Source organism: Bidens hawaiensis, unplaced genomic scaffold (genome assembly GCF_021521415.1).
Source record: "Bidens hawaiensis isolate Kalapana, Puna unplaced genomic scaffold, B.hawaiensis_p1.1 tig00041925_1, whole genome shotgun sequence".
NCBI lineage: Eukaryota > Viridiplantae > Streptophyta > Magnoliopsida > Asterales > Asteraceae > Bidens > Bidens hawaiensis.
The window spans coordinates 94,821-119,042 of NW_027505754.1; the positions used below are offsets into that span (position 1 = coordinate 94,821).

At 35.9% G+C, this 24,222-nt stretch overlaps 3 protein-coding genes and 1 non-coding gene across 4 annotated transcripts; 3 read left to right on the forward strand and 1 right to left on the reverse strand.

Annotated features, from left to right (window-relative positions):
* The first annotated feature begins 196 nt into the window (after positions 1–196).
* Positions 197–5,539, forward strand: LOC143615174 (copper-transporting ATPase HMA4-like). The gene is made up of 7 exons (XM_077088371.1): positions 197–430; positions 500–971; positions 1,067–1,234; positions 1,966–2,220; positions 2,293–2,415; positions 3,625–4,110; positions 4,911–5,539. The coding sequence occupies exons 1-7, from the start codon at positions 306–308 to the stop codon at positions 5,301–5,303; spliced, it is 2,022 nt and encodes a 673-aa protein (XP_076944486.1). The 5' UTR covers positions 197–305; the 3' UTR covers positions 5,304–5,539.
* Positions 5,540–9,746: 4,207 nt separating this feature from the next.
* On the forward strand, positions 9,747–14,682 carry LOC143615164 (polyadenylate-binding protein RBP47B'-like). Its single transcript, XM_077088366.1, has 8 exons — positions 9,747–9,922; positions 10,950–11,430; positions 12,549–12,601; positions 12,672–12,802; positions 13,731–13,818; positions 13,906–14,067; positions 14,198–14,298; positions 14,394–14,682. The coding sequence occupies exons 1-8, from the start codon at positions 9,752–9,754 to the stop codon at positions 14,461–14,463; spliced, it is 1,257 nt and encodes a 418-aa protein (XP_076944481.1). The 5' UTR covers positions 9,747–9,751; the 3' UTR covers positions 14,464–14,682.
* A 1,777-nt stretch (positions 14,683–16,459) lies between these two features.
* TRNAM-CAU (transfer RNA methionine (anticodon CAU)) lies at positions 16,460–16,531 on the forward strand. Its single transcript has one exon. It is a non-coding gene; the product is annotated as a tRNA-Met (tRNA).
* A 1,171-nt stretch (positions 16,532–17,702) lies between these two features.
* On the reverse strand, positions 17,703–22,060 carry LOC143615161 (uncharacterized). The gene is made up of 12 exons (XM_077088365.1): positions 21,111–22,060; positions 20,685–20,881; positions 20,407–20,604; positions 20,232–20,303; positions 20,052–20,147; positions 19,894–19,973; positions 19,700–19,775; positions 19,412–19,622; positions 19,122–19,318; positions 18,940–19,039; positions 18,682–18,771; positions 17,703–18,544 (listed from the first exon to the last, which is right to left on the reverse strand). Exons 1-12 carry the CDS (start codon positions 21,631–21,633, stop codon positions 17,829–17,831), a joined length of 2,556 nt encoding a protein of 851 aa, XP_076944480.1. The 5' UTR covers positions 21,634–22,060; the 3' UTR covers positions 17,703–17,828.
* Between the last annotated feature and the right edge of the window lie 2,162 nt (positions 22,061–24,222).

Below are 24,222 nucleotides of genomic sequence, written 5' to 3' on the forward strand. Positions count from 1 at the left end.
TTCAAAAATAAATGAGATGTTATAACCCATTTAGATACTATCTAGGTTTGGTAAGATCCATACCCGCGATTTCGGGTCAAATGCATGAGAAGCATCCATTTATAAATCAATCAATTTGGTGGCTCTAGAGAATGGAAGGACAATCTGAGAGCGACACGTAGGATTTTATGGTAGACAATTATATAGATACAAGCTTATACGTGCCAGAAAGACGACACGAAACCGAGAAAAACCATGAAATTAAAATATACAGGAATCAGTTTTTGTGGAGCTGTTTATTTTCGGTTCCGCTTTTGTTGTTCTCTATGGTACTTCCAATGATTCCACCTTATGGAAACTGGTTAAACTATAAACTTCTTAACATGCTTACTGTTGGAATGGTTTTGAGGTGGATCCTCTGCACACCGGTACAGTTCATTATAGGTAAAAGGTAAGGTAATTTTCTTAATTCCATTTTGTTATTTAATTTCAAAAATACTTATTTTAACTTTTATTTTAGGTTTTATGTGGGGTCATATCATGCATTAAGGCGAAAATCTGCTAACATGGATGTGCTGGTTGCACTCGGCACTAATGCTGCTTACTTTTATTCTGTATACACAGTGATCAAAGCAATGTTTTCAGATGCATTTGAGGGACAAGATTTCTTTGAAACAAGTACAATGCTGATATCATTTATTCTTTTGGGTAAATATTTGGAGTCTATAGCTAAAGGAAAGACATCTGATGCTTTAGCAAAGTTGACCGACCTTGCTTCCGACACAGCCTGTCTTTTGACAATGGATAATAATGGAAATGTAATTTCAGAAACCGAAATTAGTTCTCAACTAATACAGAAAAACGACATTTTAAAGATATTTCCCGGGTCAAAGTTTCCAGTTGACGGGGTTATTATTGATGGTCATGGTTATGTGAATGAAAGTATGATCACAGGTGAAGCTATTCCAATTGCTAAAGGTCCCGGTGACAGGGTATAATTGCTTTGTTTTCTTCTTTTTATTTTTTTTTTGTTGAATTTGAATTGCTTAATGATTAGCATGCTATTTTTTTTTTGAAATAATTTAAGGTGATTGGTGGGACTGTGAATGAAAATGGATGCTTGTTGATCAAGGTGACTCACATAGGGTCAGAAACTGCACTTTCACAAATTGTACAAATAGTTGAGGCTGCTCAACTTGCAAGAGCTCCTGTACAGAAGCTTGCTGATCGAATATCGAGGTTTTTTGTACCTGCGGTGAGTTAAACTCTTATTATTATTATTATTTTTTATTTTGTTTTAGCATAGTTTTATATATAACATGACTATTATTCAAATAATGCTTCTGTTGTAATCATGTTTGACACACCAATCATATGTTAGAAAAAAACTGTTAGACAATAAGTGTTTACAGTCAAACAACCCGTGCAAATAAATTGCTTGCTTTTTACCTGAATCCATTACCAAACCTCCTGTTTGACTAGTCAACTTAGGGGTTTTAAACAGGTCGTCTTCGCGGTTTGGCCCGTCACAGAATATTTGACACGGACCTGAACACAACCAGGACTCGAAAATTGTGTCAGACATGTAAACCCAAACACGACCCGTTTGGCTCGAAGTTTTATTATTTCATGTAAAACAATTAGATTTTAATTATAAAAATATATGTTAATTTCTTTTTTATTTTTAAATTGTGGCAATGTGGCATAAGATAGCAAACCCATTTAATTTATTACATAAATTACATTCTAAAACAATAAATGGGTCAGACGGGTGAACCAGCGAACCCATTGGGCTGACTCGAACACGACCCGTTTAGCTAAATGGGCTCGTGGGTTCGACCTTTTCCCAAACCTATTTATACCAAACCCAAACCCATGAATTTTGTGTTAGGTACATGTCGTGTTAGAAGTTCACACCTTTATCCAAGTCATGATGTGTGGACTTTTTTTTTATAATGTCGACTAGTTAATATCTTGATTTTTCAGGTTGTTGCAGCTGCTTTTGTGACATGGTTGGCATGGTTTATTCCCGGTGCATTTGGACTTTATCCAAAAAGCTGGATACCAAATGCAATGGATGAATTTGAGCTTGCATTACAGTTTGGAATTTCTGTTTTAGTTGTTGCATGCCCTTGTGCATTGGGTCTAGCCACACCTACTGCAGTTATGGTTGCAACTGGTAAGGGTGCTACACAGGGTGTCCTTATTAAGGGTGGTAACGCACTCGAAAAAGCACACAAGGTACTTTGTGATGTTTTGGGATGATGTTATGGATTATTTGATGGTTTATTGAGTTATGTTTGGATGTTGCAGGTTAACACAATTGTTTTTGATAAAACGGGAACATTGACTGTTGGAAAACCGGAAGTTGTTAGTGCTGTGCTTTTTTCTGAAATATCAATGGAGGAGTTTTGTAATATTGCAATTGCTGTTGAGGTGGGTCTATATTTTCGCAACGTTTACTTCACTAATTATATGGTTGGTGTCAAATTTGTTAATTTTTTGTGATACTTGATTTGACTTCTGGTTCAAAGTGGGTCATTTTAGCACTTGTCAAAATGACCAGGTTGGGTTGGGTTGACCCACATACTCACTTTACTTTTAAAGTTTTTGATAAATAGTTAATGTGCTGAAGTTTATTACAAAAACAATAGTATTATAGTGATAGTCTAAATCTTTGTATAAAAGCAATTTAAGAGGCTGTATGCAATATAAGTGGACTTTGGGCGAATTTAAACCCAATTTTAATAAATAATTAATTTGTTAAGAATGAGTACAAAACAATTTTTTTGTAGAAATTATGCAAATCTTATGAGTAAAAACAATTGAAGGAGACTGTATAATAAAATTGGACTTTGGTCTCCCATTTGGCATGTTTCCCTTTCAGCTACATTTTTTTATTTGACCTGTTTGAGATTATACACAACCCAGATTGATCCATTAAACGAGTTGAAGTTTCTAGACCTGTAAACAAACTGAATGTTCAGTGAACCGTTCACCGGGAATTTTGTTTATTCAGTAAACGAACAAACATGAACAAAACTTTTTGTTAATTTGGCTAAACGAACATGAACACATGTCTCGTTCATTCATTTATGTTCGGGAACCCTTGTTTATGTTTTTCATACATGTTCATTCTTTGATGTTTTCATTTATTGTTAAGCCCATTACAATTTTGTCTAGTTTTATTAACTAAAAATATCATCCATTACAATTTAGTTTAGTTGTATTACTTTTTAGGCCCAATGCATTAATATTCATGTATACTTTCAAATTGGTGTTTGCTCAATTATGTTTGTTTATATTCGTTCGTCTATGTTCAGTCATAATTATCTGTTTACATTCGTGAAATGATCGTTTATACTATTAATGCACATGAACAAGTTCATTTTCTTAATGAACGGAAACGAACAAGAAAACCCTGTTTGTTTAACCATTCGTCTATTCCTATCCGATCGTTTGTTCGGTTAAAGTGTAAAGAACAAACACAAACAAGAAACCCCCATTCTTTTAACTATTCATGTCCGATCGTTTATTCGGTTAAAGTTAAATGAATGAACACGAACATGCCCTGTTCGTGTTTGTTCAGTTCATTTACAGGCCTAGAAGTTTCCAATACTGAACAGATATTTCATATATTTATAGGCAAACAGTGAGCACCCAATAGCAAAAGCCATTGTGGAGCATTCAAAGAACAAACTACAGGATCATCAATCGCAAGTTGGAAACGGTTCAGTGGTGAAGGACTTTGAGGAGCACCCTGGAGCCGGAGTGGGGTGCAAAGTTGGAGACAAAACGGTTTTTGTTGGGAACAAGAAACTAATGAGGTTATCTAATGTTCCAGTTGACCCCGAGGTCGATAATTACTTTTCAGATAATGAAAAACTGGCACGCACGTGTGTAGTAGTGGCGGTTGATGGGAAGGTTGCTGGTGCTTTTGCAGTCACTGACCCAGTCAAACCAGAGGCTGCACACGTGATAACTTTTCTCAAGTCAATGAACGTTAACAGTATTATGGTAACTGGGGATAACTGGTCAACTGCAACCGCCATAGCAAAAGAGGTTGGGATTGAAAGTGTGTATGCTGAGATTGATCCTTTGGGTAAAGCCGATAGGATAAAAGATTTGCAGGTAAACTTGTTTTACTCGTGCCATTTCATTGTATAATATAACAAATCAAATATAAAAAACCATAATCGGGCCATTAGAGATGGACAAGCGGTCAAAGGTGGTTGACCGGGAATATTTTTTTAATCAAAGAGTCTTTTTTGCTAGATAATTAGTGTGTTTGATATGATTAGGGGTGTAAACAAGCCGAGCCGAGCCGGGCCTGTCTAAGCTCAAGCTCAACTCGTTTAAAGTTTTATTCTAAAGCTCGAGATCAGCTCGTGCATACTCGAGCAATGTTTGTTACTTATTTAATAGTTATTTAGTTATATTTATATATATTTTAATTATTTATATATGTATTTATAGTTATATTTTTTATAAATAACATAATATATATTTTTAAATTATTTTTATCATAATTTTATATATAATAATTATTATTATGTAAATATATTAATATTATATTTTATAATCGTTATATACATAATGGGCTCGAGCTCGAGATGTGAAGATTGGGCTCAAGCTTGTTTATTAAACTGGCTCTAATATAAGCCTGGGCCCAAGCGCATTTAACCTCGGCCTGATTCGAGCTTTTAGTGTGTCAATTACATATTGTAGCTCATGAGTGGCTTGCTTGTTTACACCTCCAGACGTGATTACAATAGTTCGATGGTTCAATATTTATTATATTACCTATTTGACTTGTTAAGGTCAGCCTTAGCTATAAATAGGTTTAAACCAACCTTGTGACCATTCGACCAATAGTATTTTCGGGTCAATAAAATGGTCAAGCATCTGATAACACAAAGTACGACCCGCAGGCAAGAGGAAAGACAGTTGCAATGGTGGGAGATGGAATAAACGACTCACCAGCACTCGTTGCAGCCAATGTGGGAATGGCGATTGGTGCAGGAACTGATGTAGCAATTGAAGCTGCTGACATAGTGCTCATCAAAAGCAACTTGGAAGATGTGATCACAGCCGTCGATCTCTCAAGAAAGACAATATCTAGAGTCCATCTCAACTATGTGTGGGCCCTTGGTTACAACATACTCGGCATGCCTATCGCAGCCGGAGTTCTATTCCCGTTCACTGGAATCCGGTTACCTCCTTGGTTGGCTGGAGCTCTTATGGCTGCTTCTTCTATTAGTGTGGTGTGTTCATCACTCCTCTTGCAGACATACAAGAAGCCCTTTGCATACTCAAAAAAGTAAAGGTTTTTTAGCTTGTGCGGAAATTATTTGCGTTGAGCTCCTAATAACGGGCTAGAAAAGTAACTATGTTAGCCATTTAGTAAAAAAGTTTTACATACATGAAAGTTATAATGCTGTTGACTTGATGTTTCATTTTGATTTTGACTTCCTATTTGACTTTTTAGCTTGTAAAAAAATTTGAATAACCTTATTTCTTTTTATATTGAGTTTTGACTTGCTATACATGTAACACATGGTCTCTTCACTCTCTTGTACGAACTAATACTGTTCGCTTTGCTAATTTGCACCCAACACAAAAAAGATAGAAAAACACGTATCTTGTACAAGATTATGGAGGCCATTTGATGCTTACTGTGAAATCTGAGTTGGGATTTGTTGTCGTGCTGACATGTGCCTAGTGTTTCTTAGCTGTTCCCGAGCTTTGATTCGAGCCCTAACACACAAATAAACCGGTTAGAAGATGACCCAAGGAGTGAAGCCTTGAGAGCACTCTCCAATGCTCAAGTCAATGAGTTAGTATATCGAGATACACATTTACATAAATCCACAATATACAAGCTTGTAATGTACAAACAGACTAGACAAATTGTTCTATCGTCTCCTGGTGTAAAACTTTTAATTTGAATCTGTAGAGTTCTGTTTTATTATTGGCTTTGGATTTGAATTTGGATTCACATCACATAGTCGACTCCAACGACTTCATAGACTCATTTGGAAGTTTTTAATAAATATAAAATAAATGAAATAAATGAAAATAACAAATACAACATAAGTCCTTAGTATTGCAGAATGCAGATTGAAATGTTTGTAGAAACGAATCTTGTTAAGCTAGTGGATGATTTCCATACATGGAAAGCAATAAACGATGAATAAGAAAGCTATGAGAGTTGAATAAGAAACCAAAAGTTATAGAAGAAGAACGAAATTATAGACTAAATTATATATATATTAAAAACCAAATGTTTGTCATCTCACAAGTTTTACTATTCATGAGAAACCCCAATTAGTTTCTTACATTTGTGCATAGCATCTCCACTTTCAACATTGGTAGTTACAACAATATTTACATTAATATCATTCTATGTCTACATAGCTATATTGATTTCTAAGAGTTTTGTCAATATAGTTGACAAATATATATTTTTAATCCTTAACTTTAAGTTTCACATATATACTTTTTTGCCCCTTCAAATTTAAGTTTCACGTGTATACGTTTTTTTTCCATCAACTTTTGCTTTTCATGTTTCGCATATATAATTTTTTGGCCCTTCAAATTTAAGTTTCACGTGTATACGTTCATCAACTTTAGTTTTCCATGTTTCGCATATATATTTTTTTGGCTACTAAACTTTGGTAATTAAACTTTTGCCACGTAAATTTTGTCATTATGAATTGAACCGATACCGACCGACTTCCCGTCGTGTGCTAATCGCAACGTACGATTAGTTTTGAATTGCCAAACAAGTTTCACATATATACTTTTTGGCCCCTCAATGTTTGTTTTATATATTTACTTTTTGGCTCATCAACTTGGGTAATGAAGTTTTCACGCTTACATCTTTACTTTTTGGTTCATTCAACTTTGGTAATGAACTTTTGCCACAATACTTTGATAGTAACACATCGAACTGATACCGACCGACTTTCTGCCACGTACTCGCTACAATGCAAACTAGCTAATGCAAACATAATGTATTTAATCTGTCCGCTGCAACGCGTGGATACAATTACTTGTTTGTTATAAAAAGTATTACAAACATTAAAATGATGTAAAATGGCGAATGGTTACTCCTAAGATTTTACATCTTCGTAACGTGTTAAGTTTTTGTTTGAACCTGAAATGTTTGCCGTCATATTAACAAGTCATGAAGGACTTCCTAAATATGGAATGACGCAAAAAAACGACCCTTTTGTATCCGTGTTATGTATTAATTTTTATTGGTTACATTAACTAGGGAACCATTTATTGTTAGAACGACGAATCCTTCGTATTTACGCCATGTGTCAACCTTTCTACATGTTACATTTCTTTAAGTAACGTGTTAATGCATCAAATTCATAAGACATCTGTAGTAGGGAGGGGTAAAACGCCCTCTATCCTCCTCCTCCTTATTCTTCTTCTTCTGGCCCAACCTCCTTCCAACTTCAACGTCTTCTCCACAACGCTTGGAGACATTTCAGGACTCAAAACACCCCTCAAAACGCAAGGGGGCGGTGTCCCCAGTGTTTTGGGTGCGTTTCCCTTCCAAAACGCTCCACTATGGGTGGCGTAAGCTAAAAGTATTTATTAAGGTGATAGATTATAGAATAGTCTAAAAGTTTTTTTTAACGGTCAACAAACAGAGAATTGTCTAGGTATTTCGTACGGGTGGCTCAATGGCTCAACAAACTGAAGATCACAAATATCCCGGTTTCCTTAATTGAGTCACCTATAGGGATGAGCTCGGGATGGTACTACCGACCGGTACCGATCCCGAAAATCCCGATTAGAAATTCAGAATTATTTGATACCGATATTTCATACAAAATTTAGAAAAAACCAGTATTATACTAAACCGAACAGAGCCTATACCATTATTATAAGTATTGTTACCGGTACCAAATCGATAAAAGTAACGACATCGCTAGTCACACGTACATTCCTCCTCCAAAAAGTTAATAAATTTTTATTCACCTAGACTACGTCATTTTTGTTGTCCTTAAACCTGATTGATACTAGATTACGTCAACGACAAACAACATGAATTCAGACCGAACCTCTTCAGATTTGCTTCTAACTACTTCAGACCAAACCCCTTTCAACTTAGGTAATCTTTCTTTCCCTCTTTCCTTTATTTAATTAATACTAATTATTTAGCTTTACCAGTACCAATTTCAGATCCAGTTTAATTGCATATTCATCATCACTGTAATTAATTAACCCAATGAATCTAACCAATCGAATGGATGAAGAACACCAATCTCTAACCTTTATGGAAACCGATATCCTAAACCCTAACCCCAATTCATCCTATCTAACCTTCGGCAACACCAGACCCAAGGGCAGAAAGGTCAATTCACCCTGGCCCCGAATGAAATGGTCCGATACCCGAGTCCGGTTGTTAATCCAGGTTGTAGGCTGCGTCGGGGACGATGATGTTAATAATGTCGGTGATGCTGCGGGTTCGAGTCGAAAATGTTTACATAAGAAGGGGAAATGGAAGACGGTGTCGAAGATCATGGTAACGAAAGGCTGTAAAGTGTCGCCGCAGCAGTGCGAGGATAAGTTTAATGATTTGAATAAGCGGTTGAATGATATTTTGGGCCGAGGGGTGTCATGTCGAGTGGTGGAGAATCCGGCGTTGATGGATTCGATGCCGAGGTTAACGGTTAAGATGAAGGAAGATGTGAAGAAGATTTTGAGTTCGAAGCATTTGTCTTTTCCGGAGATGTGTGTGTATCATAACGGTCAAAGGATCCCGAATTGTGACGAGGTGGATGCTAGTGTTGGGCAACGTGGGTTAAAAGAGAGCGTCGTGGTTCATAGTTCGGATACTGATGATGACGATGACCATGATCATGAAATCACAGACCAACTCGTTAGGACAGCAAGAAACAAGTACCAGTTATCGGATTGATCAACAAACCATTCACCAGATTGCAGTTGCAGATTGTAAAAACAAGAAATCAGAAAACAAAGAAACCTATAAATTAGGGATCAATTGAATGTCCAAGAAATAGCAGATTGCGAAAGCATCTATTTGAATGACCAAGACTTGCAATAGGGGAATGATTACGACGATAAACATCGAGAATATAATAGAATAGACAAACCAAGGTGTCCGGTTTAAGGTGTAAGTAAGCGTGGGTGTGGTATCGGTTTTATGTTTTTGGGTGTAGATTGTTGTCAGTATTTCGGTGGACTTTCTCCTTGCCGGTGTTTATAATAACTTTTTGGTTGGTTGTTCAAAAGAAATAGGATGACAAACGAAAAGTTGAAAACGAACCCAAAGAAAATACCGTATGTTCAAAACATCTAGAGCACGTAATGAAACATGCAATAAACATCTACTCGAACCATACCCGTAAACATTTTAAAAGTTCTAACTTGTACACATAAATATATACTCTGAAAGCGGGAAAAAACAAAGACAAAGATGATAATGTATAATTTGTCTCGGGAGGATTGACGAGGGTTTAAGGTGCAAGTGTGTGCGTGGTGATGACAAACGAAAACGAACCCAAAGAAAATACCATACGTTCAAAACATCCCGAACATGTAATAATACTTCTAACAAACATCTACCCAAACCGTACCATAAACATAATCCTTAAGATAGTCATGGGCTCTAACTTCTAACTTGTACACATAATATTCTGAAGCTGCAAAAACAAAAGCAAAAACAAAAACAAAAACAAAACTAATAATAATAATAACAATGGAAGCACAGGGTGTGTAACAGCCATGGATGATGACCGCACAACCCCAACCACAGTACGCCTACGGTGCGCCGCCGCCGCCGTCGCAGCCATACCACCAGCCCACCACTCACGAAGAAATCCGTACGCTATGGATCGGTGACTTACCTTACTGGGCTGATGAATCCTACCTTCATTCATGGTTTGCCGCCACTAATGAGGTTACTAATTGCACTAATTACTGCTTATGTTTATTTCTATTGTGTATTTGTATCCTCTAGGGTTTCATACTCACAGAAATTAACCGTCAAAGCATGATCCTGGAAAAACTGATTGTTAGGATTTTGTAATTAGCAATTTAAATTGATGATTGTTGTTTAATTGTACCGGAAACTGTACAGGTTTTGGAAATTGGAAGAATTAGGGGTTGGAATCAAATGCACCAAAATTTGAAATTTAGGGTTATAAAATATTGTAAACGAACTCGGCTCGTTTAAATTATAGGGAGCTTGAGCTTGGCTTGTTTCGAGCTCTATTTCTAAAGCTCAAGCTCGCCCCATGAGTAGTTTTTCAAGCTCGGGCTTTGGCTCGGGTTGTTCTTAGTTTGTTAATTATCTTGTATATTTTTTTATAATTATTTGTTACGTATGTTTTTTTAATTATGATTTTGTACATTACATAATATATAATATTTGAGCATAGTAAATTATTAAAAAAGATGTTTTCAGGAAATTATATAATGTCGAAGTTGATCAAGTTGACCGACTACATCTGGTTCTGGCTGAGGTTGATTGATTATGAGTAATATTGGCCGAATTGATCGCGTTTTACAACACTGATATATTATTATTTATTTTTAACGATTGTTAATAAATAATTATACATTAAATCAAAATTATACAATTAAAAGGCTTGTTTAGGCTCGCGAGTGGGCTCGAGCTCAAACTCCTATATTGAACAAGCTTATTTTTAGGCTTGAGCTCAATTCGATCTTTTTGCGAGCCAATCTCGAGTAGCTCGCAAGCAGCTTGGCTCGTTTAAACACCTATTCTCAGTTATTGCAGATATTAACCACGGAAACACGTTACTGAAAACGTCAATTATAAGGATCTCATAATTAGCGGTATAAATTGATCTTATTGTTTTGTGTAATTCTACTGAAAACCATATTAGTTTTGAAATTTGAAATCAGATGTAGCAAAGTTTGACAATTAAGTCTTGATTATGGCATTTATGATGCAATTCCAGGTGCTTTCAATAAAGGTAATTCGTAACAAAGCAACAGGGCTTCCAGAAGGTTATGGATTTGTTGAATTTGCTTCACATGCAACAGCGGAAACTGTTCTTCAAACATACAACGGAACACAAGTTCCTGGAACCGAGTTAACTTTCAGGTTAAATTGGGCATCTTCAGGGATTGGAGAAAGACGACCCGATGCTCCGGACCATTCTATATTTGTAGGCGATTTAGCACCCGATGTTACAGATCATTTATTGCAAGAGACTTTTAGGACTCAGTATCCATCTGTTAGAGGTGCCAAAGTTGTGACTGATGCAAACACGGGTCGTTCAAAAGGGTATGGGTTTGTTAAGTTTGCGGATGAGATGGAAAGAAACCGAGCAATGACTGAAATGAACGGGATTTATTGCTCGACTCGACCTATGAGAATTAGTGCAGCAACACCAAAGAAGCCCACTGCTTTTCAACCGCAATATGTTGCACCAAAAGGTATGTATTATCATTTGAATGTGTTTTATTGTAGGTTAGAATATGTTACATCAAATGATAGAGAGAGAGGATGAGTTGTCTAGGTAGATTGGGATTGGGGTAAATGTGTGTGTTAACAACTTAACATATGACCCGTAGGCCCAAGTTAGGTTTCTCTAGGGTTCTGGTTTCTTTACTGTATGTATTGAGGATTCACCTAAGGGTATGCATAGGCTGGTTTGAGACAGTTTTTGGCTCAAACTGAACCAAAAACTGAGAATTTTGGTTTTATGCTTTTCAAAACCGTTCATGTTCGGCATGGGTTGGTCTTTTCGGTTTTTCCAGGTTGGCTTGAAAATTGTGGGCCGAAAAAAATTGTCCCAAAATATTGAATTTGGTTTTAGATATTTTTTGTTAATTAATAATTAATTGATTTGGGCTAAAGTATCTGGGTAATACTTTTTATTAAGTTTTTATAAACTTGTTAAAATTAAAATATGAAAATCCATATGTTCTGTTTGGCGTTTTTGGGTTTAGTTACATTACTTACATGCAAAATGGAAACCGAACCAAATGTTTGGTTTTTTTCTAAAACATAAAACCAAACCATCTGTTTTTAGTTGGGTTTGGTTATTTCAATATTTTGGTTCCGTCTTTCAGTTTCCTGCACACCTTCACTTTTTTTCATTCTAATTGATTTAGTTAAACTTGTACTAATGTTTACACTTTATAACTTTATTATGATTTACTGGGATATTTAAAGTCACATTATTTTATTTTAAATGTATGAATATAATGACTTTGTATATCTGGTTATTTAGGGGTCAAATAATTGGTATGAATGATCAGCTTCACACTTAGGAAGAACCATGATTACTCGTTGCCCTATATGCTATTCATTTTAAAAACTTTTCACCACATTTTCATTGTTAGTATTGCTGGCAAGAAAAAACTATAATCGTTGAAATTATATATGCTTAGATTTTTTTATGTATTAAATTAGTTATAAAAAGTATTAGATGGTTGATCATATATAGAATATTTTGGTCACTTTTTTACACCTTAATGGATGCTAAAATCTGCAAATTTGAGTTGAAGATGATGATTAATACACAATGTATTGTTGTATTTATTGGCAGGGTTATATCCAGCTTCTAGTATTCCTATGGACACTGATCCAACTAACACAACAGTAAGTTATCTGTATTAAAATATGGTTTTGTATCTATCTGTGTTCTTTATATGCATTGTTTTTATTGCAGGTTTATATTGGAAATCTTGATCCTGCTATTACAGAGGATGAATTGAGGCGGATTTTCTTGCAGTTTGGAGAAATAGTTTATGTCAAGATCCCTGCAGCCAAAGGATGCGGCTTTGTGCAGTTTACAAATAGGTCAGTCTTTAATGTCAGAAAAAACTGTTTTCGCTTATGTGTCGGCCTATTTACCTGTATTTGGGCTGAATTGGGTTATCTTTTATCTACAATGTGCCAAATTAAAATTTTATTTGTAAGGGATATGGGTAAAATGGGTCTAATAGGCTTGTAAACGAACCGAACAAACACAAACGGGGCATGTTCTTTTTTTTTTTTTACTTTAACCTAACAAATGATTGAACACGAACAATAAATGAATAAGGTTTTCTTGTTTGTTTTAGCTCATTAAGAAAACGAATGTGTTCACGTACGCGAAGAAACATAACTGAACATTGATGAACAAATATAAACGGACATAGTTGAGTGAACATCATGTAAAAGTAAACATGAACATTAAGCTGCTGTGCCTAAAAAGTTAGTAAAACTAGGCTAAGTTGTATTGGTGATTTTTTAATTACATAAAACTAGACTAAATGTAATGGAAATAAAAATGTGGAAAAATACGTAAGTGAACATAAGTTAAACAAACGTGAACTAGCGAACATAAATGAACATGGATTTAAATGAGTGAACGTAAACGAACGTTCATGAACATAAATGAACGAACAATGTGTTTATGTTAGTTTGTTTAACTAAATGAGCAAACATTGTTGTTCGTGGTCGTTCATTTATTAAATATATGAACATAAACAGACTTCTTGTCAAATGGTTCACAAACAGTTCATTGAATGTTCGGTTCATTTACTGGCCTAGGTCAAAGTTGGTCAATGTTTAAATCAAATGCATAAAACCTCGTAAATAGTTTAGTTTGAAAATTTTGATCAATATAATAATAAAAAACTCTGTAACCATGAATTATTCAATCTTTTTGTAACCATCTCTTTATGATTAATAAGAATATATGTCTCATTCCATGTTGGATATTGTATATTTGTATGGTATGCAGGACATCTGCTGAAGAAGCAATTCAAAAGATGCATGGAAGTCAGATTGGTCAACTTGTTGTCCACCTTTCTTGGGGAAAAAGCAAGCAGGTCAAACATTATGGTCAAGAAAACTAAAAATTTCAAAGCCTAAAGGTTTAATATGCACTTTTACCAAAAAAATATTTTATGCTGTAGGACCCAGCTGGAATGTGGGCCCCACAACCCGATCCAACTCAATGGAGCAGTGCATATTATGGTTATGGGCAAGGTTATGATGCTTATGCTTATGGAGCAACTCAAGATCCATCATTATATGCATATGGCGCGTATGGTGGTTATGTGCAGTATCCTCAACAGGCAAGCCATTTTTCCTATTGTTATTGTATATCATTTCGCATTTCCTTAAAAACAAGTTATAAACTTCAATATAACTTTTATTCAATATGATATGATATTTAATTATTTATAAGATGTGATTGATTTCCAGGGTGAAGGTGAACAGGATATGGGTGCAGTGGCGGGAGTTGCACCGCCTGTGGAACATAGGGAGGAAATATATGATCCCTTAGCCACACCAGATGTTGACAAGTAAGTTTCTTCTTACTCATTTTATTATTATTATTATTATTATTATTATTATTATTATTATTATAAACTAATTTTTGTGCATTTAATTTTTGTAGATTGAATTCTATGTATCTTGCTACACATGGAAGCGCGATCTTGGGCCGTCCTATGTGGCAGAAAACATAATCTTTCTCATTACAATCGTAATTATGATTTTGTTCAATGAAAGAAAACTGAGCTAGTTGCTAGTTCACAAGAGTTTGACAATATTAGAAACTGCAATTATGTAGCGGAGATTGTAGATTCAAGCTGATTTATAAAATTCGGATTTTTATAGATATGGGGTTTGGTTTACTTGCTAATGTGTTTATGATATGTTGAATTATTTCAAGACATTTAGGGATTTACATATTTGAAGATCAAAAACCTTTTTAACATCTAAAACTAATCTAAGTTTAGGTTTGTTTGGCAGGATAAAATTATTATAATATATTTTGTTACCCATGGGATTTAAACCCTTACCTTAACCTCTTTATATTCAAATAACTAGAAAAGATAACAAAATTGAAGAAACGTGGATCGGCTCACTGGTAGACGATCAACTTTCCTCGGGTATGAGTATGCTATTTCACCGATGGTTCTCCGGAGTATGAGTTCTTCCACCTACAAAACGAGCAGCACCGTGAACTTACCCCTCAGAAAGGGACAGAGGGGTCCTCTTTGGGGTAACCCTCCGGTGTGAGAATAAGAGATTGTAGGAGAAGATAATAATAATCTGAGAGTAAGGAATTGGAATGTATTTTCTTGTTTACCTCCCCTTGTGGAGGTGGTGTGGTATTTATAGTGTTAGGGTTTCCAATGATTGGGCTCAGATCCCATTAGGGCCTTTTTGGCCTCCTCCTGTTGCTTTGCGCCACGTGTCCTTAGGACACCTGGTGCTTTTTCATTGATTATTCTCTGACCCGGGTATTTCACCTGACCCATGTGCAATCACGTGGTAGCACATGGGTTTTGCTGAGTTGTCCACCTTTCATTGGTACCTGTCAACATCAGCATATTCTTATTCCTTAAAGGATACCTTCTGGAAGGTTGCTGACGAGCACAATCAAGGTTGTCCTTATTCTGATTTGGATAAGGACGAGGTTGATTATGTGCACGTGTGATATGCGCCTATCCTGAGGATGCGCGAAGTCTTCTCTTTATTCTCACGCGCAGATGTTTCATGCGCAGAAGTGATATGCGCAAGCATATGTAATATGCGCCACGCGCAGATGTGATATGCGTGAGCATATATGATGCGTGAGCATGCGATATGCGCCACGCGCAGATGCGCCACGCGCAGATGTGATATGCGTGAGCATATATGGTGCGCGAGCATGTGATACGCGTGAGCATATGTGATGCGTGAGCATATATGATATGCGCCGTGCGCATAGGTTTTGGCTTTGTGCCTTCATGATATCTTGATTTCAAGCCTCTTGTCTATATCTTGTGGGTTGACCCGCCCCGCTCGATGTTAAGGCGGGTACATACCTCTTCAAAAATCAATCGGGTCGGATTATTGAGTCTCAGTTTTTATGCTCCTGCATCACATTTTTTTGATGAAAATGTAGAAAGAAAACCTTCAATAAAGCTTGAAAAAAATGCAACATATTTTTTGTTTCTACTTAAAAACTTTTTAAAAGTTCATATGAGGTTGCTATTTTATTTATCTTAGCGGAAATTAAAACACGGTTATAAAGCCAATAATTTACAAAAAAAATAACAAAAAAACAAATGACTTCAAATTGTTGGATATAAGGTGTAGTTTTCGACAAGAGAAAGTTACAATGACTATGACGATCGAACCAAGCTACACCTATAACCTAACAAAAATAATTCTTCTAGGGGCTACAACAATATATTATAAGTACAAAGATAAATTTAAGTTGGTTTGTTTAGTTAGTATAGGATCAAACTAATTGTCACTCCAACACCTACAAAAGCCAAGCCCTTTTCAGGAAATTATAACATTTAAGCATAGTTGGTATAATTTATTGTAAGCTAACTTAATCACATTTTGAACAGGCATAATTAATCAAGACATTGATGACACCCGAAAAGCCCATTTATTATTGTGGCCCATGTGTCAGGATATCTAAACATATGTTATCTATAACCAATTTCATACTAGTATCACCAAATCAGAGTGGCGCAGCGGAAGCGTGGTGGGCCCATAACCCACAGGTCCCAGGATCGAAACCTGGCTCTGATATCTTAGAGAAGGCTTCCGGTTAATTTTTTATTTTTATATATAACATAAAAATATGATAAAATACAATATTAATACAAAGTGAGCATAATATAACATAAAAATATGATAAAATACAATATTAATACAAAGTGAGCATAAAACATAAAAACAACATATCCCAAATACTTTTTTCCCTTGTTATCAGGGTGTTCAAAACTGCTTGAACAGTCTAAACCGAATCAAAATAACATATTCTACCGGGTCAAGAGTACTGTGGTTTAGTTTACAGGTTGAAAAACCGATTTTCATGATTCGTCCCGTGGTTTTAGCTTGGAATAGATCATATAAACCGAACCGACTATAGAGGTAGGGTACCAAAAAGACCCAAATACCCTTAAGGGCTACCCGCGGGTCAATCAGAAGTCCCTCATAAGTCACCCGCGGGACATATAAACCATCCGCATAATCATCTGAGGAAGAAACACCCTCATAGCGCATGCGGAAGCACCACAGCACCCTCAAAGGTCATCTGCTGGAAGAGCTATCCTTCCGCGTAAATAACCACGAGGTAAATGCTCCGGGACAGCTGTCAACACATGATTGCCTTCTAGAAGATTTATCAAGATGCTTTCTTGGGCAATATGTGAGCCCCCAGCCAGTCAATTGATGACAAGTGGCAAGGACGTTATAACCGTGCACATGGCCAATATCCCCCCAGTAGTCAATGGGAAAGAGGCACGTGTCCAGGTTGTTATGCATGCACATGCAACGTATAGGATGAACCTACATGTCCAGACGGCTATGCAGGCATCTTCTTAAAGGATAGCTGGCCTCAATCATCTTCCAACACCCTTCGGCTATAAATACTCTCTCAACCATCATGAGGTATTCATTCACTCCCATTGTACTCTCTCAATTTACTTAAGTGCTTATCTTCTACAGAACAGTACTTATTCTCACGCCGAAGGGTGGTTAAGGGAAGACCCCCCCTCCTGTCCTTCCCGTAACGAGCTCACGGTGTCAGTTTTGCAGGTGTTTGTCACTGGACTTTAGGCAATTGGGTTCATATTGTTTGGCAGTTAACCGTATCCTACCATGTTGACTCATCGGATCCAGGACCCATACCCGGGGAGAGGATCCGTGTTTCTTCACCGACCAAAAATAATATATACTTTGATTGTAACAACCAAAATAGAAACTATTACATTTATTTCGAACCACAAACACTATTCAATAACAAATCGTATTCGAAACAGTCACCGTGTAGAACAACCAAAAATGCACAGAGTACAACTATATACTGCACGAAGACAACTCTTTAGTGAAGTTTAAAATAAAGTGTATAGTGTTCATCTCTCAGACTAAACAAAGGCTGCAGAAGATAATTCATATTCAACCCTTTAGCCACAAAGCTAATCGGATGGTAACTACTAATCCCATCATTCACCTTGAAGCTAGTCGCTGCCATAAACCCAGAATCCGAACCACCCGCATCACAGCTGAGTTTCACTGTTGCATTAAAACTATGCACAAAACAACCCTTCTGGCTTTCAGACTCCAATCTAACCATCCCTTCATTTCCGTCCACAAACCGGAACACCGCATTCCTCCTGGTATCGAATGAACCGCTTATTCCGAGATTCTGTTCCTTTCCTTGCTCTACGATTACCATTCCAGGGAGGCTGTATGGCTCTAGCATGACTGTTTTATTAATAACGTCGTTGCGTGATGAGACTCGGGTTTTGGGATCGACTGGGATGATTCTGAACGTCGAAAAGACGGAGTAGCTGGTTCCCGGGTCCGGGTATTCGACAGTAGTGAGGTAATTGGATGTGTGGGCAATTGCAAGTGTTGTGGTTCCAGTTTGTTGGGAAAGAGAGATTAACTGGGAGTTGTAATCCGATGGAACCGGAGTGATCCAGGCCGAAAGGGAATCAGAGTTCGGTTTTAAGTCGGAATCGCCTGTGATTATGGCGACTAGAAGATATGGTCCGAATAATATTGCATGAAGTGATGAATATTCAGACCGTTCATCTGCAATGTTAATATTTTTGTATCAGTCACTAAGAGTAGCATAAAGAGTCATTAACATATTTGTCACAAAAGAGTAACTAATATTTATTTCAGTCACTAAAGTAAAGAGTATTTATGTTTCAGTGACAAAAGGGTACCTTGAATAGCCTCAGTTCTAAGTGTGACCGGTAGTTCAAGGGTAATAACGTCCGATGAGCTCCATTTTTTTGTGACGGATAAGAAATTACCTGCATCAAGAAACTTGATAAAGCTTCATTATCAAAATAAAATTGTCTTTTTAATAAATGGGGTAAAAAAATGTTACGGTAACACCCGATTTCAAGCAAGATTTAGAGCTACCATAAATTCTTGTTATGAAATATGTGTTAATAATTTAATACATATAAGATTTATACCTGTAGATGTTAGAGGGACAGTGCGACCGTTAAGTGTTACTTTTGCATTTGATGTTGTCCAAAACGGTATTCTAAAATACAAAGTTGACGACAATCCTTCCTGAATAAAGCACGCAGTCGGTTTTGTAAACAATAAATCAATACCTAATATAACATTTTTCAGGATATTTAGAAACTTTAACCTTCTTTGGAGAGATTGTAGTTGTTACACGAAGGCGAGGGTCCCAAGACACAACGGGTGCAACTTTCTGGTCAACAACAATCTGTCCAAGTTTCCAGTTAACCGAGCTTGATATGTACTGGATAATGTACAGCCCAGGATCCTTTCCCGCATCTTCAAAGTAAATCGAATCACCCAATTTCGAGAACGATTCAATTCCTAAAGAAATGTTGAAAAATATAATTTTGTAGTCAAATAATTACATTTTTGCATTATTTATACAAGTAAATGTACTAAATTCAATATATAAACCTGTCCCATAACAACACCAAAAATCATTAAACTGTGTTCCCCATTTATGATATCCTGTAGCTTTCGACATGCCCGGGCCTAGTGGCAACATGTAAATCATAATTCCGGGTTCTTTCCCTCTTTGGATACTTAAGACACCGTTAGTCAACGCACGTTCATAATAATCAGCATACGCGATCTCTTTGGTCCATCTAAACAAATTCCTAGAAACCTAAAACACAAATGCAGGATTTATTATTATATACGACATCAAGACGAATAACTTGTTTACGAATCTACAAGGCACACCTTTAACATATTATAGGTAGTACATGATTCCTCGTTCTCGGTCTGCAAGGTGGTCGCTAGTCGTTTTGGGTCCGACCTGATACCAAACTTGTTTATCCACATTGAAGCTAACATATTTATATAATATATTATAAAATTTTTTAAAAAAATAATAGTCTGTGATCATCAAGACCAAAGTTTTTTACTATCCATACCAGAACTCACCAACTGATGTCCCTCCTGTAGCATACATGTGAGAAGAGTTCACAATATTCATGAAGAATGTACTGAGTTCCTGTAAAATGAAAACACAAAATTTTATTCTTTTATATAATACTGGAGTTAAATCGGAGGGGAGTTTTATAAAAAATACCTTGTAGAGAGGATCCCCTGTAACTTCATACCGCATTTGTGATCCAACAACAATTGGAATATGCGTGTTGGTATGAAAGCCAGATAATTGATCGGCCTGCAAGCACATTTTTTTTTTGTGCACAAGTTACTAATAGTATATGATATTATTCTATATAACTCAAAATTGTATATAAGTTACCTTTATAGCCAGCAGCCCGAGAAAACATGGTTTGTCAAACAGATGAGCCAACAACAAGTGCTTATTATCTCCCTAGTAACGATAAATAGCCGGTTAACAAATGATTAATATTAATAAAACATATTAGCAGGCTGACGCCTTGAATAACTTAAGCAGACTCAAATTGACAGCATACTGTTATGGTATAGAGCCGGTACATGACGTCATTCATTCCACCTGTCTCTTCATTCAAAGATCGCCAGTGTCGTTCAATAGTGTACTGTTTGATCACGTTTTGTACGCGTTTGCTAAAATAATCCGCCATTTGAGACACCATTTTTAGAGCTTGATTGTTTCCAGCCAAAACATATTGATCAACTAAACCTGCCATTATCTGCTCTTTACAAGAAACATGAATTAATAATATTTGGCAAAGTAGTTAAAATTAATATTTAATAAAAATGTCATTTTAACCTTGTGAATGGTGTAATATGGAGCCCAGACAGGTTTAATAGCTTCAAATCGATCAAAAAACTCAGATGGGAAAGCCGAGAGGTAACCATCGCTTGTCTGACACTCACCGAGTGCAGATACCACCGCAGTCATCTTTTGTTTTAGAGCATCGTTTCCGGTGCTTGCCCACATTTGAGCTGTGGCACTCAAGTAATGCCCTGATAATATTCAGTAGTGTATAACTTTAGTGTTACAAAACTACAAATAACGTTTAGATCAGATAATTATAGTCACTCTATGAGGGTGCTGATGTTATAATACACAAATATATTATCTTCGTTGTCAGGTAAACCGGTAACAAGTTGCACTTTATGTAACCATGATGCACTTTAATAGTCATGTTACATATACTAAATCAAGTAACACATAGGAAGACAAGACACAAACCTACAAAATGACCGCGAAGCTCTTGATCCTTGGACTCCCAACCGCCATAGGGGTCACCAAGCGTCGACAGCCCTGCATTTTTCCTAAAGCTCCAAACCAACCGATCAACATCCAACATTAACAAGTACTTCAAATTAGTCTGTTGAGCTTGACCATGTATCGAATCCGGGTCCAACCTCACATCACTTAAACCAATCTCATTCAAAAAATTCCCATTTGAATAAGACTTACCCCCTTGATTCTTCATCTGTCTATACATCATCATCCACCCGAATTCATCTTCCTGTTTTAACACCTTTCTAGGCAATAAACTTGCCCAAGCCGAATCGTCGGTTGGAGTCAAATGAGTTGAATGATCATGTGACATCAACAACACTTCATTTTTCCATGTTTTGTTATGTGAATTCAACAACTCGTATCGATAAGTATGCGAGGATAACTCAGTTGGAGTGTTAGTGCATTCCTTAGCAACAACAACATCACATAATAACACAACACATATTACAACCACAAACATCTTCATACTAGTTTAAGTAACACAACACAACACTTGTGTTAAAAACTTGAAATAAGTTACTTATATTAGCGAAAACATTGAGTCGTGGACGGCAAATAATTCGTTACCTGCCGCCACTAAAACGGAACAAGTGATGACTGAAATGTGAGTGTGATAATGGATATGAATAATGGCGTTGAAGTTAAGAAAATAATAAAAATGGTAACAACTAACAAGTAAGTATAAGTACAAAACAAGGGTAACTCACGGATGGGGTGTCGTTATCTAAGGATTTGGATGGGTGTGAATAAGATGACAAATGAATGAATAATAATAATATTATTATGGGAATATTTTGATCAGAAACATGACAAAATGTTTAGGTTTTGGTGATGAATTTGTTGGTCCTGAAGATTTGTTAGCATGGACATGGAAGTGGTCAGAAAGTAAATACTTTAACAGTCCACTCTGTGAATATGGGTGCCACTATCTTCTTTATTTACACTAGTGTTTTCTTAACTTTATATAAAGGTTACCTAGACTACTGAAACTCTTGTTTTTACTAGTCAAGTCGAGTCGAGTCAGGGTCAGCTTGAACTCAATTTGGTTTGAATTTGAAACCTAAGCAAGCTACGGAGTCTGGCCGAGGCAATTAAGCCAGGGCTAGCTAATCGAGTTAACATTATGAGAGTGTTGACTCTCGAACCTCGAATTTTTTATACATCTTTAGACGTGAAATTTGGTAAAATCATGTTGTTTTGGTAAAATTATATCGTTTTAGTTCCATATTTATTATTTAGTTTTCTAGTTCTACTCTTTAGTATTGAAAATATATTTGGTTTATAATATTTATATTATCACGTCACTATTTTCTGTAAGGATGGATACAACTTTTCAAGTCATAAAGAGAAAAAGAAATGTAAATATCAAGAGTAAAGTGTCATAATATTGGAATAAATAATGTTTTACAGTTATAGTGGGTAACATTATCTATTCACTTTTCCTTTACACAAGTCATCTTTTTATATTAGTTTTTTTCTTGTTACCCTATATTTGTTTGTTTTAAAACATAAAAAAGGGGTGTTGGAATGTCAACATTTCGAATACTATATACGTCTTTTACGTTTTCATTTTTATTTTTCATTTTATTATTTTTTGTGGCAAAAGAAAACGGCGAAATAGTTGAAAAGCCAAGGTTTAAGAGTGGTGTTAATTATTTGTAAAAGATGTTGCATCTAATAAGACGGACAAAATACCACGCCGTCTATCGATGAACCAACAAAATTCCTCCCCGAACATATACCAACTACTTCGACGAAGTATGCAACATCTAGTGCAAGCCTGATCAATTATGTGCAAGGCGCGATTTACTGACCATAAAGGTCATCCTTAGTTCGTGAATTGATGACAGAATGAATCTCAACTTTAACAAACTATGTCAGCTCCTTTGCAAGTGAGACCTAACACTGACTTGTATGGAGGGAACCACAATAGTAAATACCCCAAATAAGTTAAATATAATGAGGTAATCATTAGCTACATATCGAGTATTTGCACTCACTTTTACTCTCTCCCTTATACTTTGCCGGGTGATCGGATAAAAGACCTTCTCTCTCCTGTAAAGTCATTTGATCTTTGATCCGATCTCAATCACTGAACCGATCTTTGAAGCTTCAATTTGGATATTAGGAAATTTTATAATTGGATAGTTTATTTCAATAAATTCTTCAATTCCGGTAAACTCTGTTTGGTTTGATCCAAAGTCGTTTAGAAATATTTGTTTTTATTTTTAGCTAGGGATTATTGAATGGGAATATAAATGACATGTTACTTTTTTAGTTTCTCATAAGGAGAAGCAATTAAAAAAATCCAAACGCCTGCTTATAGTTAGTTTCTTCCATGAACTAAAACTAACATGTTGCCAAGTTTCTAATAAATAAGATAGGTGCGAGAGGAAAGCAACCATTGATACTAACACAAGAAGAAATGCATTTTTTTGGATCAATATTGATAAACACTAGCCCCACATACCCAACTATTATGAATCTAAGCCTTTCAAGTCTCTTTCACAATTCATGATACCAAGCCTTTAGTCATACTTTGATGGGAAGTTTGCATTTAAGACCACGTTAAGTGTTGCTTCTTTGTCGTACTTAATCTTTTGTCACATACATTGAATAACATATTAAAATATTATAACATGTCTCGTTTACAACGCTAACAGACGTTAAAAATGCATGTTTTGTCAATATGAAATAACCCTTTACTCTTTTTGTGTAAAAAAACCCTCACCTCGATCTATTGGTTCTCAATTCATCATAGCCACACACCATCGCAATACCATTGTCACATCCAACACCATCGTGTATCTTCATCATCAATAATAATTTTATGACGATTTCAGCTAAACTGTTTGAAAGAAAGATTTTTATTTTATATGAAGGTGAAATTCAACACTATGAAATACCTTTAACTAACACTGTGAAATTTTTTAATATAATACAACACCTAAATCACTAGTGTTATTTTTAATAATGTGTCTTCCATATTTTAAAGTACAATTTGATATAATAATTCATTTTATTATAAACTGATTCAAAAAAATATTACTCAAAG